Raw genomic sequence first — 19,434 nt, forward strand, 5'->3', positions numbered from 1 at the left:
ATTGATACTTGAACATTGGTCTTTGGTACCGTTCAAGTTGTTTCTCTTATTCAATCAGGTTCGCAAACTCTTATTTGTTTGGATTTAATTGAGAAATAGAGATATCGCTCCCTGATATACTTTTCTATAGATTGAGTCTAACTGTCCAGTTGATTCTATTGAAAGTATATGGAGTTTATCCTACTCAGATTTCCGAATGAAATATTGGGTGTGGTTGTTAGACTCCCGCTTTTTCATGAGTGATCCCTTGATCACGTACGTTGAAAGTGATGTTCTTGTCAGGCTTGACAATGAGACTATAGTGATGTTGAAGATTTAAAAATCAGTAAAAATGACATTATAGCTACAATTGAATAAGAATTATACTATTGTATTTTGTTGTTTTGTTTACAAATTCTAGTAGTAGTGGATCCTAACAGTAGTTTTAACACTTGAACATCAATTGGTATACATAGACAATCACAAAGAGTAAATGCAATTGATATCATCAAACAAACAAGCCGACAAGTATCATATACTATTTAACAACACTGCAAAATACAAACAACTGATGGAGTAACATATCTAGACCCTGAACACATCACCCAACATAGCTAATCACACAAAAGAATACACTATATTTTTATTTTTCTTGTCTTAATTAAGAGGTTAGGATTTGTTAAAAGGTCAGGGTTTTTGTATTTTTTTAAACAAAGAGATAAACATAAGACGGTGATGGATTGTTGGAAGTAGGGGTTGGGACTCAAGAACAGTCGGTGATTAAGCCTAAAGGGTAGGGTGGGTAAGTTGAATTTTTTTACTTATTTTCATTTTATTTGACTTCGAGCACCCATTGACTGGAATTTGGTAAAAAAACTTCCCTTCTCAAATCCATTCTTTCCCTCCTAACCGGACATATTTAGCGCATTTGGATCCGTAAGACATGACTCAGAAGTCCAGATATTTTGCTTCACAAAAAATTGACTTTTTTGGTTCTACAAATCGCTCTGAAATCCTATATCCAAACTGACTTCTTGTTTTTTGACTTCTAAAAATCAGAAAGGCTATTTCTGAATGTGTATCCAAACACACTATGAACATTCCCGAAAACGGGATGGGTACCCAAGCCAAAATTTGGAGTGCGGTAATCGTTAAAATCCAATAACCCTTGAAAGTTCCCGCTTATCTCTTATTTCTTCGTTTTCTCCCCGTCTGTCTACCCTTTCTCCCTCCCAATCTCCCTTATTTTTCCCCAGCTTCCTTTCCTTATCATCTTTTTTTCGTAAAGCTTTATTATCCTCTAACCCAGAACAGAACTGAAGCGATTTATAGAATTTACAATAAATTTCATCTTGATAGACACATAAACCTAGATCCAATCGAATCTGTTAATCCCCAATTCTTTTGAGCTTTCTCATAATTGAATTCCAAAAAAAGATGACCTAATTATTCATCTTTAACTTAGGGCTTGTACGTTGAACTAATAATATATCGAGTGGATCGAATAAATGGATATATATGTGAAGACCGAAGAAGAAAAAAAGAAAAAGATGAAGTTGATCCAAATATCTCTTCCGATTGAATTGATTCTAGAGTTTCTATCAAGACTACCAGTTAAATCTCTGACGAGGTTAAGCTGCGCAAGTAAGTACCTGTACAATTACATCAATCAAAATCCACAATTTACTAAATCTCACTTTATTAATTATTCCCAAAAGAATCCCACCCTTGTGTTTTACACCAATTATGTTACTGGAAAACAACAATGTCTGTTTCAAAGCTTGTTTCGTACCAGAGATATTCAGGATGACGAAAGAGATAACCACGATGTCCAATTGTATCAAAAAACTATACAGCAAAAGAAAGGGGAATTTGTTGGATATTGCAATGGTTTAAGTTGTTTTAGAAACACTATTACGGAATTTGCTTTCTTCATTGATGTTTGGAACGATACTACACAAGAAGTTTTGCGGATGTACAGCAAAGGAGGAGGTATAGGAGGAGGAGGAATTTATAAGTTCATGTCTTGTGGATTTGGGTTCGATTCTGTTAACAATGAGTATAAATTGGTAATTATTGTTTTCATGTTTGAAACTAAGTCCCCTAAGTGTTTCGTTTTTACTTTTGGAATCAAATCTTCATGGACAGAAGTTAGGTCTCCTAATTCCGGATTACTACGAACATGTGCTTCAGCCGTATTCACTTCTTATGGAGCCGCAGGAGCAGGCGCAGGAGGAGGAGGAGCTTTGTTTTGGTGGACCACTGATCCGCAGGTAATTCTCTTGTTTGACCTCCATGAAGACAAGTTGCAATACATCCGAATCCCACTTGAATACAACACACGTACTCGGTGGTTTGAGTATGAAGGATTCTTAGTTATTGCCCGTCTTGAAAAGAAATCACCAACGTCGCTTACTTTGGGAAAGGTTCACTTGAAAGTATTGAAGGCTTTCAAAGATGACCAGGTTTGGGCTGAGGAGACCATTGATCTTTCGGCGTATTCAATTCCTTTCAGTAACAATTTTCGGTTCGTCAGCTTCTCCGACCAGGGTGGATGCCAAAAATTTTCATTTCTTCAATCTGCAAAGGAGATGTCTCAAGGTGGTTAGGAACCTAGATTCATGCATCTCTGAGAAGGTATTACCCACAGTTGTTAGACCCAATGACTACTGGCTGAATTGTGAGGTTGAAAACATCTGCGCTTTGAAAACCTTGTTGCCTGTACGAGCTCAAATATCTGATCGTGCTGCTTTAAATTCGATGATGATGAAAAGCTTGGAGAATATGTGGAATCTGCAACAACCAAAGACAGTTGGAGGATTTTTCACTTCATATTACAAATCAAAAACCAACAGTCACTACTTCTTCGATGATTAGGAGGTTTTACCCGTAGGTGCATTATATTTGTTTGGTTTACTGTTTCATTAAATTCTGGTTTAATTATCGATGGCAAAACTTCATTTATCTGCTGGACCTATTGAGATTCTATAGCTCCTATATTTATATACAATGTCATCTTATCTTCCTGACTTGCAAATTGTTGTTTCTTTCATATGTTTTTGAATTGGTGGGAGCATCATATCATCATGTCTGGCTAAACTTGTTGAAGCTATTGCATCAAGTTTCAGTGTTGCGTTTCTAACTAGAATATCTCTTTTTTCTGAAAGCTTGATGGATAGGATGCAGAACCAGACATGTTTTTGTGATTGAGTATAATACATTCATTAATTGCCTTTCCATGTGGACCAGTACCCTGTATTAAGCCTTGTTTGTGGACATTGTTTTGGACATCTGAATTCATGATGATCAGGTTGAGTTACCCTGTATCAGTTCGCATGTGCATTTCTTACTTCAACATGACATAGATTGGTGGGATTCTGAGTACTGTCTGGTTAATTTGAAACGGTTTATCATGATTTTATATGACAAGCTAAACTTTTATTATTAGAAATTCAGTACTCATATGATTTTATGTTTTCACAAGTACTTCTTTTTCTTGGATCATGCATTTATCATATGTTGGCATCACTAATGCTTTGAAAATATTTCCTGCTTCAATGCAGAAAAAGATCGTTGCAGCTGCCAAGGATGTCCAAGAAAAGAAGGAAATCTATACTCCGTACAACATTCTTCCATTAGATGCTGCTGGGGCATTGCAGTCCATCATGCCGCTTGAGGAGGTAGGTACTACCACTGTGCTCCAGTTGTGCATGTTAATGTCTGTTTGGGGTGTCGGGGGAAAAATGGATGTGAATGGAGTAGTAGCATTTTAAGTCTTTCATTCACAGTTTACTTTATGCTCATTCCATTTGACTTGGCCTTCTTCGTCTGAGCAGCAAAGAGAATAGGGAGGAGACTTGGACATACTAGATTGTCTTAGGGAACTGTTCGGCTTTCAGGTCAGATCTAACTAAGGAATGATTATATATAATAGTTTAGCAGCTAGTCATTGTTGGGAGCATTAACTTTTTTTTATCCACGATGGTCTTTGCAGAAAGACATTGTCAGGAATCAAAAGGGAACATTTGATTCTAATGCTTGCGAATAATCATATATGACTCCTACCCAAGCCTGAGCCCCTTAACAAGGTATATGAATGAATCTTTTCCTACTCACTTGGTTAGCTTCGCAATGGTGACTTAGCTTGATGATTTTAGCATAATTAAATATCCAGATAAACTTTGTTATTCCACAAGTATGATTGGTGATGTATCTTACCCCTCGTTTCTGTATTACATGGTTATAAATCTTGTGACATGCACAGGAAACACTCAAAAGTTTGGTAGTGTCAGTACTTTGAAAGGCTTCAAGGGCCATGCTCTGCATCTCAATTGTGCTACGATGTTTATTTAAAGTACCGATACCTGATACCAAAATTGCAGGGTTAGTTTGACATAATCCTTAATATGCCTTATTTGAACCTGTTACCCAATAAATTGAAAATAATCATCTCAAAATTTGTAACCAATGTAGAACAAATAGATCATTTTAGTGGAGCAGTTCTCCTGTTGTCTAACCTGGGTCACAATCGCATATAAAGGTAATACGCTGTAACGGTAGTGTATAATCTTCTGGTGTTGATTTCAACTAGCGACTATTAGTCTGTGCTGAACTCTTAAAAGTTTTGGTCACTGTCTAGCATTATATCTTGCTCATTTGGTACTGTTAAATTATCATGGTCACAATTGGTTTTGTATCTTACTTTCCAGCATTACTTTGCAGCAGTGGTGTAAGTAGTGATTGCAATCTGAGTGCTCGAAATGGGCAAGGTGTGATTGCAGAAGCCTTATTTTAACAACGGTAGCCAAGAAAAATCCAATTTATTTGAAAAGAAGGATTGGGTAGTGAGCCTGTATTCTGTATGTCAGACAAGGAAATGGTGCAAAGTCAACCTCAAAACCGAACTGGCATAGGCAGCCAAACTCGAAGTGTGCCACTCGTGCCTAATCCCGTCCTTACTCATTCACAATCAGAAAGAGGACGTTTAAATGTAAGGTTTGTGATCATCTTTTATCAATCATATATATCTTCTTTAATGCTCTTTTTTGAAACTAGAATAAGTTAGGCTCTTTTTTAACACGGTGATGGCAAATAACACGCCTTTAGTCGTTTTTAAATTGCAGTTACAACAACAGCGAAGTTATATTTGTGGTCAGGAAGAAGAAAGTAACAGAATATGTGGTGACTGTAAAAAGTCTAAAGCACAAAATGTAACTTCTTTTTACTTTTTACAATTTCAGAATGTTTTCTTTCAGAACTTCAAAAAAGAATAAAAATAAAATCCTTTTGTTTTTTGCACATTTTGCTGGTAGGCACACATACACATGTATCTGCAGGGACTATTAAATAGTTTAATGGCCTCCTTTCTATGGCTTCTGGCATGTAGCTACTAGAAAAGGGATCAGGAAGTAGGTTGTTTAAAAATAGCAGATTAGAGTAGGCTCCCATTGAGCACCGTTGTGTTGCAGCTGCAACAGCCCATGGTTAACCGAGTTATCTGGTTAGAGCACAAGTGTCGTGAATATGGTATGTGCTTGTGTTTGCCGGAACTTTCTTTTTAAGCGCAAATAGTGTTTGTTGGCAATTCATCAATATGTGTTCACCATTGCTGGTGTCCACTTTTTGATACTAATCCCTGTGGAGGACGTTGTTTGACCATTAATTCACTCCCAATTTTCTCACGTTAGCTCCTAACGTACACTCAGTTTGAGACCCTGAAGGCGAGAAACAAGTTATGATTGTGCTTTAGCCCCAAAATTAAAGCAGAACATGATAACTTTTCCTTTCGGGAACTGCTTTTACCCCAATCACAACTACAGTTGCAACTGCTCGACCGACCCGGCCCAAAGCCTTTGACTCTCATAAAATCCAATGACCCGCGAAAGTTCCCGCTCATCTCTTATTTTTTCATCTTTTCCCCCGTCTCTCTCCACTATACTCCTCCCTCCCTTAATTTTTTCCCAGTGGTGAAGAAAATTAGCAGGTATTCTTCTTTCTTTCTTTCCTCATCATATCTTCTTGTTTAACTTTGTTTTCCTGTAACCTAAAACTGATTTATCAGTTAGATTTATATAGAATCTATAAATAATTTTTATCTTGATAGACACATAAACCTAATTCCAGTCTAAGCATTTGTGATTCCCCAATAATGCTCAATTCTTTTTAGCTTTCTCATACTTGAATTCCAAAAAAAAAAATTACCTAATTATTCGTCTTTAACATATGATTTGTATGTTAAACTAATACATCGAGTGGATTGATTGAATGGATTTATATGTTTCTGACGGTTTCAATCAGGCTTTGTTGTTCATTTTTCTTGTCTATTTATGTTTGATTCACTAGTATGCTGTTCTTCCGATTTGACTTAATTAGGGTTTAGTTTACTGATATGCACACTAAATGCTTGCTTGAATTTTTATCCAGAGACAAATAGTACTTCATTTGCTAATTTGAGTAAAGTGCTGAATCTCTAACAAGTAAAAACTCTTTCGCAGGCTAATTTGGATATGCAAATAGCTTAAGACTAGTTAGTTATCAAAAATTTGTATCCGGCTAAGCAGCTTAGAAACCAGAAAGTAGTCGGTTGAGAGCACTCAGCTTCAATGCAACCCAAAATTAGTTCTTTCTTTAAGCGCAGACAAAAGCTTTGACCCATCTAAACTTTCTGCTCCTGCTGAAGGTACCACGCACTTTGATATTCAAGAGTCAGAGATTCGAATAACATACAAGCGTCGAACACCTAAAGAGGAACCAGTCAGGTAAGAAATTCAATATTTTTACTTTTAAGCAACAAATTTCTACTGCTCAAGAGCCAATAGATATCTCAGTCATGGTTGCTTCATCTCGGAGTAGGCAAATCTCCATGTCGGTGCAACAAGTTTTTATTTTCCTTGAATTCTGACATTCAGTGAACAAACGATTGCTTGCCCTGCACAGGAATGGTGAAATCACTAGTGTAGACACTATAGAAAGACCTCAAGTTGTCCCAAACTACTGCCTTCTAGTTCATTCAAAACTTTGAACAAAAAGAGAAGTTACGCGCAGTTTCATTTGGAATTAGGGCAGTCGGATTTCCTTTTACATACCTGCTCTACTTGTGGGTTTAACTATGCTTTAGGAGATGAAGGGGATGAGAAGGTTCACAAAGAGTTTCACAAGACCTACACCCATGGAAGCCAATTTAAGGTAATTTACTCAAAATCAAGTTGGTATCATTGTTTAATCAGCAACAATATCTGTATACCCTTTTCTGGCTTTTGTGTCTCACTTCCTCATGTCTTATCTTAAATCCGTGGACAGGGTTGGCGCAATGAAAGAGTAATTTTAGCAAGTGAGGGTGCTCGTGTTATTTTAGTGTTAGACGATGACCCACCAGCTCAAATGAAAAAGGTTCCACTTCTTTCTCATTGTTATTTCTGTCTACCAGATTTTTTAAAGGATAACTGGTCTATCAGAATTCGAAAGATTTAATGAGGGAGATCGTCTACTGTCAGGTTCAAGAGATTGTAAAGATGGTGGAGGATGAGCTTGGTTTCGGTGAGGGGTGGCTTCTCCACAAACTCTGCAAGGTACAACCATGAGTCTTTTTTTCTTTTTTTGGAAAAGCCTCTTGTGTATGCATGGATGTTGTATAAAAAATCCCAACTCCTTCATGTCATCTTGTTTTTAGGTGTATCTGTTCGTATTGAGCCAGAGAATTGCTGGTTGCCTGGTTGTGGAACCAGTAAAACGGCATACAAAGTAATTTCAAAATCTGTAGTCCAGAGAAGCTCCACTTCAAATGAAAAAGCAACTAGACCAAATTCTGCTGTACTGCATTTTGGGGATGTTAACTTTCAGCAGGAAATTGTAAAACATATGCCTTCTGTCAATGAACTTAATGTGTCAGAAGACCCAAGTGGAGTCATTCTGTGCGAGAACGATGCTGTTTCAGCCCTCTGCGGAGTTAGAGCTATTTGGGTTTCACCCTTTAATAGAAGGAAACATGTTGCCACCAAATTACTTGATGCTGCAAGGTTAGTACTTTATCAATCAGCCATCATTAATATTCCTTATTATTTAGTACACATCTGCCATCGTCTTTCGATCTTTGAACTCGGGCATGGTTTTAGAGGGAAGGGCCCTTCAGATTCATGGTTCACAGCTTTATAGTGTTCAGTTCTCCTCTCTTATTTGTGTAGGAAGAGTTTCTCCAAGGGTTACACTATTGAAGCCTCACAAGCAGTGGCGGACCTAGAAATCTACTTCGCTGGGGTCAATGCAGTAACATATTTGCGGGCGAAGGCCGCCCGAAATTTTAGGGCTACTATAAATTTTACCAGTTTTAGATGTATACATGATCCTAGTAATGGTTTTTTACATTCAAAATTCTAAAAAAGAGAGTAAAAGTTAGTTTCCAAAGGAATATAGGGGGGTCAATTGAGTTTTCAATTAAATAAAGAGGGGTCAATTGAGATTTCAAAGAGATTTAGGGGGGTCAGCAGTTACAGTTACACTACCCAGTACACTAACAACAAAAATTGAGTGGGGTCAAGTGACCCCACTTGACCCCATGCAAGTCCGCCTCTGCTCACAAGTAGCATTTTCTCAGCCTACTACTGCAGGAAAGGTATTTGCATCAAAATACAGCGGCACTAACACTTTCCTGCTGTACCATACACAAGCCTGAGCACCGTATGGCTAATCTGCATATGCAAAGAGCCTAAGACTAGAACGGTATCAAAGATTTTCCCTGGCTAAAGCACCTTAAAATCAGAAAGCAGTCTGTTGAAGGTACGCAGCTTCAATGCAACCCTTAAGCGCTCCGCAGACAAAACATTTGACCCATCTAAACTTTCTGCTTCCGCTGAAGATACCACACACTTTGATATTCAAGAGCCAGAGATTCGAATAACATACAAACGTAGAACACCTAAAGAGGAACCAGACAGGTAAGAAATTCAATCTTGTTACTTTTAAGCACCAAATTTCTATTGCTTAAGAACTAATAGATATGTCAGTCATAGTTGCTTGATCTCTGAGTAGGCAAATCTACATCGTTACAACAAATTTTTATTTTCCCCAAATTCTCACACTTGATTGCTTGTCCTGCGGAGAAATGGTGAAATTACTAGAGCAGACACTATAGAAAGACCTCAAGTTGCCTCTCCCAGACTACTGCCTTCTAGTTCATGCAAAATTTTGAACAAAAAAAGAATCTACGCGCAGTTTCATTTGGAATTAGGGCAGTCGGATTTCCTTTTACATACCTGCTCTACTTGTGGGTTTAACTATGCTATAGGAGATGAAGGGGATGAGAAGGTTCACAAAGAGTTTCACAAGACCTACACCCATGGAAGCCGATTTAAGGTAATTTACTCAAAATCAAGTTGGTATCATTGTTTAATCAGCAACAATATCTGTATACCCTTTTCTGGCTTTTGTGTCTCACTTCCTCATGTCTTATCTTAAATCCGTGGACAGGGTTGGCGCAATGAAAGAGTAATTTTAGCAAGTGAGGGTGCTCGTGTTATTTTAGTGTTAGACGGTGACCCACCAGCTCAAATGAAAAAGGTTCCGCTTCTTTCTTATTGTTATTTCTATCTACCAGATTGTTAAAGATGAAAATTGGTCTATTAATTTGAATGAAGGAGATTGTCTACTGTCAGGTTCAAGAGGTTGTAAAGATGGTGGAGGATGAAATTGGTTTGGGTGAGGGGTGGCTTGTCCACAAACTCTGCAAGGTACAAGCCTGAGTCTTTTTTTTTTGGAAAGCCTCTCATGAATACATCCCAAGTTGTTATCAGTAAATCCCAACTCCTTCATGTCATCTTGTTTTCAGGTGTATCTGTTCGTCTTGAGCCAGAGAATTGCTGGTTGTCTGGTTGTGGAGCCAATAAAAACGGCATACAAAGTAATTTCAAATTCTGTAGTCCAGAGAAGCTCCACTTCAAATGAAAAAGCAGCTAGACCAAATTCTGCTGTACTGCGTTTTGGGAATGTTAACTTTCAGCAGGAAATTGTAAAACATATGCCCTCTGTCGATGAACTTAATGTATCAGAAGACCCAAGTGGAATAATTCTATGTGAGAACGATGCTGTTTCAGCCCTCTCTGGAATTAGAGCTATTTGGGTCGCACCCTTCCATTGAAAGAAACATGTTGCCACCCGATTACTTGCAAGGTTAGTACTTCCTCAATCACCCATCGTTAATATTCCTTATTATTTAAGTGCACATCTGTCATTGTCTTCCGATCTTTGAACTCATAATTTTAGAGGGGAGGGCCTAAAGATTCATTGTTCACAGCTTTGTAGTATTTCATATTTCTCTCTTATTTATGTAGGAAGAATTTCTCCAAAACTATCGAAGCCTCGCAAGTTGCATTTTCCTGGTGTACCATACACAAGCCTGAACACCATATCTGCCTGGCCGGTTGGGTATGAGTCGTATGACTTGTTCAATATTCTTCTTATCCATTTAAATAGAAGTTGACAATGGTGTGAGACTTTTTCAGTGTCCAGGGATAAAATGCTGACTTATTTTTTGTCCAAATTAAGTGTAATTACGAGGGATTATCACAGTTGTAGATTCACTGAAGCGTTTTCTTCTACTCTGTTAACCAAGTATTGTATGTAGTATTACTCTAGGGGTTCAGAGATTTGAGTTAATACAAAAATCGTGTGCGTGATAGTTAGTGCCATAACTCTTAACTTTGAGGTTAAATAGAACATCCAATTTTCTTGACAACAAACGTGAAGGTGTTGCCCCTGTCGTTCAGCAGCATGGTCTTCAATTTGTGAAAATGTACTAGAACAAAAGCAACTTAATAGCGCCTAGGTATTACCACCCAAAACTGGAATCAATCTGCAGTCAAAAAAGCAACGCAAAAAACAAGTCCAAATTTCGTTTGTTCAGGGTGAGAGGTAATTAACTTGACATCCAGATCAACTCGAGCAGATAAAAAGTTATAATTTAGTTTCTGCAGAACCCAATGAAGGTGGCGAGCAAAAGCCTTCAAAACCTCCTCATACATAAATTTCTTGAACTCTACTTCCTGTTTGCAACCAAATCATGAGTTACTCACCAATGTACATAATCAGCAGATTTCAGACTTCTTGCTTATAATGAACACCAAGCCAAAGCTGCCTACTACAGATCTCAAGATCCATTCCTTTGTATGGAAGCAAATATGAAAAAAAAAAAAATACTATCATACAACAACACTTTCACATTTAGATCTTCTAAACTTAAAGCAAACATTCAACCATGCTCTAGTGAGCTTAGCCCATAAACCTATGGGAGCAGTCCTGACAATTGCATGCGAGGAAGCAAGGCCTGTTACCTTGTACAGAGGATATCGATCAAAAAAAAAAAAGATGAAGCATGTACAGAGGTTGCATGATGCCGGTCCCAGCAATCAAAACCCGTCTACCTAACAACAATAAGTGTACATACATACCTCTGCTTGCATACCTCGGGTGAGGAGGTGATGCAACAACTATAAGTCAAGCTGCGCTTCATATCGCTGCCAATCTTGTTTTTCATGAGCGCACAAAGCACATCGAGATTGATTGTAACAACGTGTGATCATAATGAGAATGGTAGGATAGTCACAGCTCATGTTCGTACAAATTCGAATTTCTTCTCGCAAGTTGGGAATTCGTGATCCTCATGCTCCAACTTGAGGGGGGTAATAGGAAATGTACCTGGTATTCTGCATATTTTCTACTGTAAGCAATTTGAATGTGATTAGGCAAGATATATTAGCTAAAGAGATGGGGATATTATTAACTTTCTTGTATCATGTACTGCATCTATATATTCTCTGTACATGTAAAGGTGAAGTTACGAACGAGTAAATCCATTCTCTTCTTCTCATATTATTTTAGCTATCCAAGAATACCTGATCAACCACAACAACATTTACAAAGACCCGAATCAGGACGGCGTCTTGTTTTACTGTTAAAGAACTGTGTACCACATGTTATCAGTATCTTCCGATAGCTAAAGTAACACTTGAGGCTGGCTTACGATTTCCTTTACATGTACTACGAGCACACTTACGTGTTTTAAGTTATCAAGCTTTAGTTACCAGATACTACGAAACTAAACAAAAGAATCAGAGTTATATAAAATAGAAAAATAATAAATACAAATTAAGATGTAAATATGTCGTGATATACTGATATAATCACCGATCTTTGTTTGGAGACTGGATTGATTTAGCTGAAAATGAAAAATCAACAAAAACCTGGACAAATAATCTACCCAATAAAATGGATGTTTGGATGTTCGAGTGATCAAGCTAAGGGTTGAAAGTATAATATTATGCATATGATCTACTGATCTATTTAGAGTCGTGTTTTGGAAGCTGCGACTCATGCTTGCACCCAAAGTAAAATCAAAAATCTTCCCCTTTTAATGCAAGCAAGCTAAATCAAAAATCCTTACCAATTTTTGGTTCACATAACGGAATTTGGTTAACCAAACGGAATAGGGACCAAAATGCTTAACAGAACAGGGACCATGTGGTTAACAAATATCAATATGGACTGAAATGCCTAACAGAATAGGGAGTTAAAAATAATAATATGTGAAATCGTTTATTTATGAGAATGCTATTTTTATAAAAATGATGATAAATACTTTAAAACTTCATGTCTTCCAAATGTCACGTCCGATTTTTTGTGAATTTTATATATTTGGAAAGCTCTTTAAATCACCTACGCAACGAGTATAAACAACTATATCAAATTTTTACTTTTTAATATATTTGTATAGATGTGTAAAACGTGCCGGCCCAGCACAGCCCGACACACGAAGTCACGTGCTTCACGTGCCTTGTACCGTGTTGTGCCAACGATATAAACGTGTTGTGTCGTGCTATGCTTTACTAGTCAAAAGCTAGGCACATCGAATAAACCTGTCGCGTTGTGCCGTGCTGGCACACGTGCTATAAATAATTTGAAATCACTTAATGAGTTAATGTATATATTAAGTCGGACATTATCCCAAGAATTTAATTAGACAACATATCATTTGAAATTATTTCAAGTAAAGTTAACAACTTTATTCAATAAAAAGAAATAGCCCATTAAATATAAAATTGGATTATTGTTATGTAAATTAATGTTCTAGTTAAAAATAGGTGACGACATTATAACAACGATATTGAAATATATTTTCCAAATATTAAGGTATTATATGTGTTGTTATAATAAGCCATCATAAAATGTTAAAAACTAGGTAGAATAGTGACTCTTTTGTGAAATATACAAAAAATGTGATGTATTATGCCTTGTTATATGGTATATTTGTACATGTTATGACGTGCTTTCTCAACGTGCTGGGCTGGGCCACGTGCTTATCCGTATCGCGTGCTGTGCTACTGTGCTAATTAGTCAAACCCAGCACGTCCCATTTAACTAACGTGTTGTGCCGTGTTGGGCTAAGTCACGTGCTGGGCTGGGCTGGGCTATGCTCAAGTTTTAGCGTGTTGTGCTAGGCTGTGCTCATGCTGGCACAACCCAATTTACACCTCTATATTTGTAGCTCTCCAAAAAAAAAAATGTCTATAATTTAAAGGTAAATTGGAAGAGCATATATACTTTTTACATGTTGCCTATATGATGTTCAAATACTTCATTGATATACTATAAAATTACTTATAGATTTTAATTGCGGATACGAAAGATTGCCTCCGTTTCATTAAAAGTGATATTTTCATTTCTTTCATTTTTATCTAATAATAAACCAAATTGAAAAATAAAGTGAAAGTACTATTTTTCTCACAAATAGAAGCAAACTAAGAAAAAATAATGTTGCCTACGTGCATCGCACGTTCACACTACTTGTATATATAACGGAAGTAGTGGGCAATGATTAATCTTTTAATTATGAAGATCACAATAATGATCTTTAAACTCCCAGTAGTATCGGTAGCTCTATGTCGGTCGAAAGAAAGCTGGAATGTACGAAAGTTAGTATTCAGTAGATTCTGTTGAGCAAAGTTATGTGCTAGAACTTTCTCTTTTGAAGCGTCTGATATTATTATTATTGCATTTGCATGGGCTCACCGCCCCACTAGCTAGTTAAAACTTAATATTAAACCGTAGAGGAGTGGGAGTCGGAGAGATATACATGTCTGCCTTCGATGTTAAAACTTGCGATTCAGAATCGCCTTCAGCGTGGAAAACCTAATTTCTGGCACATGGTACATCTCCATTCGTTTTTTGTATTCGTCTCCCTAACCGGATGGGCTTTGTCAAGCCTGAAAATAGCGTTGTGCTTACTCTGTCAACAACAAATTAGAATATTCCAGCCTCAATCGCTTTTGAAATTTGATCTAGGATCATCCTCACGGTTCCTTTGAGAAATACCAAGGCATTTAATCATTCTAGGTTAAGTTGGACATGTGTATGAATCATGTGTGCACATATTTCATCATCAAACACGTGTACATAGGAAGATACATGGAGGGCATGCGGACAAGGTCATCAAAGTATGATGACACACACTCATAACCAAGAATCCCATCCCATCAACGAGGGATCTTTGCCCGAACAATCCAAGGGTAGAAGTTAAAGGATGTTCCGGTAACACGCTGTACTGCGGAGCACCAAATAACTCCCAAAGAGTTACTTTATCTCATTCCCAAAAGAAGCCAAGATCAACGATGGAGAGAAGATGTACTGACATTGATGTGACAGAGGCAGAAAACACTTGCCTGACACGAGCAGGTGCCTCAACTACCCGCATTAAACACTCTGAGCAGCATACGTGTCGATCAACCCGTGGAACGAACGAGGATGACTCTGCGTGATGAAGTTACCAACGAAGACCCCTGCGTGATGGACACAAAACACAAGAAGATAAGGTTCCAACGGCCTTCAGAGATGGGTCCCACACTCTAACCCTATAGATACCCCCTCTCCACCAAGAGGAAGGGGGATCGGAAAAATCAGGAAGGGAAGGAGAGAGAAGAATTTTGAGTGTAAGTTAGTCCTTTACGATAGAAAGACCTGTAAACTCAAAAGTCATTCGACTACTCTTGTAACCGTCAAGAATATAGTGAAACAACAAACACCGTGGACGTAGGCCTTAGTGCTGAACCACGTAAACCTCGGTCTCGTTTATATTTCAGCACTTTATATTTACCTAACCCCATGAATCTTTACTTATATGTTTTGTTTTCTTTGTTTTTACCTATATCCCATGCGCAAACGCCTCGCACGGAGTTGTTAGATGAGGCTGTGATAAACCCGAAGGTTTTGAGCCAAGGAATCAACACTAAGTTATCATCATCACAAATCACTCTAGATTACGATGATTGGTTGTGAGCATTCGGATGCCTTCGTAATTTGTGTGTTCACAAATCAATCAAGTGTCTTTTACATTATGTGATTCACCGCAACTAAATAAAATAGAAGAAGGAAAACAAAAACGGTGTGGGAGCAACCTGTATTTTTCGCCCAGGAGAGAATCTGCATCCTAATCCTTTTCCTTACAGGTTTGATATGGTCTAGGTATGATTTTACCATTTAATGGGCATATTTTAGTACTTACAATGCACGGGCATGCATAAAAAAGAAAAAGAGATAAGATGGTACTAGATTTTATGCCCGTGCTACGCATCGGGCGCACTCAAAAATTATTCAACATTGTTTTTTTTGGGGCTTCGCCCCCACCTTTGCGATGCATTTTGGATTTGGTATGGCTCGGTTTCGCCCCGCACGGTCGTTTAGGATTTTTTGATTTGGTGTGGCTCGATTTCGCCTCGCCGCGTCCCAAAACATATTAGGATTTCTGGTTTGTGCGGCTCGGTTTCGCCTCACCCCGTTTCGAAAGATTTTTGCCTGGGCCTGTTCCAAAGAATGTTTGCCATCTAAATCCAATTTTAGGAGTACCTTGACTACCTTGCAAACATCCAATTTTCGGTCGGATTACAACATTTTTTTGATTAAAAGGAAAATTTATTAAGATTAAAGAATTTAGAAGCAAAATAAAACCATCAAGAACTAAAAAGCCAATTACCAAAAAAATTGTAATTAAGCCCCAAATGACATTGCACTACCTGTGAATAGCTTTGTCCCCAAATAACCCTATCAAAATTGATAGATCCCGTATGCTAAAAAATAAAATAATACCCCAAGCCTCAATGCTGAAGGCAAACCCAGTTGTTTAAAAAAAAACGAATACAAAAGTCCATTCCAACCCGGATTGTTGGACCCATTTGTAAAACACTACTTGAAACATTAAAACCCTAATCCCAGCAAAGGCATCGGCGCCGCTGCAACCACCACTAACTACCAGCAAGTAGAAGCATTCTTCCGAAAACCATCATCTTCGAACCCAATTCTGTTTTCTCTTTGTTTCCAGTGATTATAAGGAAATGCTAGAGCAAACATGAACACAGTCATGAAAAAGAAACCCATCATCTGAAATGCAAATCTCCCAATAACATCAATAAAAGCGTAAACCAGTATCCGGGAACTGTACCACAAAGCGCAATCAATGTCTGTGCCCTGGCAATTTTATACACTTCTTTGATGGCGTTCATGGTGTTTGGTGTAGGAATCCATCCAACTGCGCTAAATATGTCTTTTTGAAACAAATTTGAACTGTAAAAAGCTATGTCAAGTAAGAACCAAGTACCGGTAGCTCCAAGTAAATGAAGCCCGTGTCTGTGAAGGAACTGTTTAGAGAACAATCCGAACTAATTCCTTGCGTCGTTTGTTATTTCCCATACAGGAAGAGAGAAGAGAAGGAAGAGATGAGACGAAACGGAGGCAGGCTTAGTTCGTTTTAGGTTTAGGTTGTATTAATTAGGTTTAGAGTTTGACGGGAGTATCGTCCACACTAACGGTGTTACTTAACGTCCAGTTAAGTATTCGGTGTAAACAGAGTGTAACAAATTATTTAGGCACAAATTCTAATAAAGTATTGTCCACCGACGTTTTTTCTAACGGTGTTAAAAACGGCCAGTTAAATACAGAGTGTAAACAAAGTGTAATCCATGTTTTAATGTCCCGATCAATAGAGTTTCGTCAAGTGTCCTCTCCAAAATTACTAATGCCCAAAACTTTTATCTAATTTAATTTGAGAGAATATCACACTCACCGTGAGACGTGAAATCTCATATGACTTAACAAATTAAAGGAGTAGAAATTTGTTGACTTTTGACCCTTCGTTATCTAGGTCTCAAATGTGGTTCCTACAGGATGCGTAGGCCTGAAGTTCGACCCTCTTTGGAGGGTTAATTAATAGTAACAATAGTGTAGTGGGGTAGGCCAGGTGCTCGCGGGGCTGGCCCGGCTTGGTGGGTTAAGATAGCGGCCTGGACCCTGTTTGCGCAGTATCAAAAGAAGAAGAAGAAAAAGAGTCGGCATGGGCCAATTATTCACTTTCATACCGGATCATATCAATATTGTTGTACATGACATCATATCCAAGCAAGGTCTGCGCGAGAAATCCTGTCAAATCAAACAATTTCACAAATATAAGCGAAATAGTACACCAATATATCCGCATGACAAAACAGTATAATAAGCATACAACAGTTTCAAAATACAAATTTACAGGGCCTGCAGATAAAACACACATTTCTAGGGACCAAGAACTCAGCATATTGAAATCTAGACTAGAGCAAAGAGACCCCAGAATATTCCAAAACCACACCCATGAAATGGAACTAAGACTGAACTGAATCAATTCAGTTTCCAATTATCATAGAGCAGATGCCTACCTCAGGGACAATCTGTAAGACAAAAATCTAAGCTTATTTGAGTTTCCCATATTGCAAACTGCAGATGGATCTGAGATTAAGGAGACAACACCGACGGTTGTTTGGGTCACCTAAACAGCTAAACTTGGTCTCTGCTACTCCATAACAAGTGATAACATTATACATTCAGACAAATGGTACGCTCAAGGAACTTTAGCCTCGATGTGTCCCAACCTTTATAGAATCTCTACGAGTAAAAATATATTAATGATGCATGCTTATATGGTAGATGAAAATGGGGTTAATTGGGATCTTGGTATTTCTCACAGGCGTCTTTATGATGCCGAAATAACTGAGTTAACTATTATTTTACTTCTTTTGGATCTTGTGTCTTCAAATAGAGATGCTGAAGATGTTTTAGTTTGGACTGGTGCAAAGTCTGGCGATTTCACCGTGAAATCTGCTTACGATTTGCAAGTCTCAACTAGTAGAATTGATAACGTTTTTCCCAAGAACAGGGTTTGGTCTAAAGCTTGGCCTCAAAAGCACGCTTTCTTCCTTTGGCAAGCTGTTTTAGAAAGACTGCCTACTTTGGATAACCTTCAAAAGAGAGGTTCTGCCATTGTAACCTCTAACGGCTCTCTTATTAGTAACCTTTGTACTTTTTGCCAATGTACTCCTGAGAGCTCTAACCATATTTTTCTTGAGTGTCCCTTTGCTCTTCAAATATGGGATTTCTTTTTAGATTGTGCAGGAAAGCCAAGAATTATCCATATCACAGTCAGGGAGTTGATATCCAGCTGGGATTGTTGGGACCTCTCCATTAAAGGAAAAGAAATTTGGAAGCGATTGCCTACAAGCATTCTCTGGTGTATTTGGAACGAGCGCAATGCAAGGACCTTTACAGACAAATCTAAGGAAGTTGTCGATCTTATAACGTCTGTTAAGCTTCAAACTAGGGGTGTAAGTAATACCCGAAAATACTCAGCCTTCCTGTACCCGTCCGAGCCCGCCTGTACCCGAAGTAGCCCAAAGCCTGTTATGGCCCGTCATGGGCCACCCGGCCTGGCCTGGATTATTTATTGGGCGGTCCCGGGCTTTGCAATTAATTATGATGCCCTGCTTGATACCCGGCCTGGTACCCGGCCTGAAAGCCTTCTATGTGCTATTAATCATTTAATATCCTCTTAAAAAGACTTAAACGTTACAATTTTATAATTGTCAATTTTGTGTCAAGAAAAATAAAATATATAGTTGTTTTTACTTATAATTAACCTTTTCAAAACATTAATGGTAATATATTTTCTTATTATAGAAAGTTTACTGTACTCTAATTAATTAATTATTATAGGCTAAAATTTAAAATTTGTCATTGTAATTTAAATATAAAATAATACTATCACTTACGGTATGCAATGTTAGAAAGGAAAGGATATCGTATTAAAAGTAAATAAATTTAATATCGTTCATTTGAAAATTTAAACTGAAAAAAAAAATAGTGGCATGTCCGGCCCGATCTGGCCTGCCCGTATAAAAAGCGGTCTTTGGGAGGTCTTTGGGTAGCAAATTATCTACTTTTACCCGACCTGCCCGGCCTGAAATTATTTACGGGCTCATAAATATTAAGTCTGGCCTGCCCGGCCTGTCTTAGTTTTTGGACCGGGCGGCCCGGCCTGCCCGAATTTACACCCCTACTTCAAACTTATTATTGGGGTTCTACTGAACCTTGCTTCATAGGTGTCACTTCACATGA

The 19,434-nt window shown here is 37.9% G+C and overlaps 2 protein-coding genes and 1 pseudogene across 4 annotated transcripts; all 3 read left to right on the forward strand.

The window, feature by feature from the left end:
• The first annotated feature begins 1,164 nt into the window (after positions 1-1,164).
• Positions 1,165-5,275, forward strand: LOC113287091. 3 transcript variants are annotated; one of them, XR_003329688.1, is made up of 6 exons: positions 1,165-2,868; positions 3,543-3,659; positions 3,816-3,878; positions 3,974-4,067; positions 4,702-4,974; positions 5,103-5,275. XR_003329688.1 is itself a non-coding variant. In XM_026535766.1 (2 exons), exons 1-2 carry the CDS (start codon positions 1,488-1,490, stop codon positions 2,586-2,588), a joined length of 945 nt encoding a protein of 314 aa, XP_026391551.1. In that variant the 5' UTR covers positions 1,165-1,487; the 3' UTR covers positions 2,589-2,868. The 3 variants fall into 3 exon arrangements, 1 of the variants encoding a protein (XP_026391551.1); XR_003329695.1 differs by having other exon boundaries at positions 4,702-4,969; XM_026535766.1 differs by lacking the exons at positions 3,543-3,659; positions 3,816-3,878; positions 3,974-4,067; positions 4,702-4,974; positions 5,103-5,275 and having other exon boundaries at positions 1,165-1,971; positions 2,128-2,868.
• Positions 5,064-10,682, forward strand: LOC113311906 (annotated as a pseudogene).
• On the forward strand, positions 8,531-10,108 carry LOC113311960 (protein CHROMOSOME TRANSMISSION FIDELITY 7-like). The gene is made up of 6 exons (XM_026560762.1): positions 8,531-8,587; positions 8,752-8,909; positions 9,093-9,327; positions 9,442-9,531; positions 9,627-9,701; positions 9,800-10,108. The coding sequence occupies exons 1-6, from the start codon at positions 8,531-8,533 to the stop codon at positions 10,106-10,108; spliced, it is 924 nt and encodes a 307-aa protein (XP_026416547.1).
• Positions 10,683-19,434: the final 8,752 nt, after the last annotated feature.

This window comes from Papaver somniferum, chromosome 1, assembly GCF_003573695.1.
Source record: "Papaver somniferum cultivar HN1 chromosome 1, ASM357369v1, whole genome shotgun sequence".
Taxonomy (NCBI): Eukaryota; Viridiplantae; Streptophyta; class Magnoliopsida; order Ranunculales; family Papaveraceae; genus Papaver; species Papaver somniferum.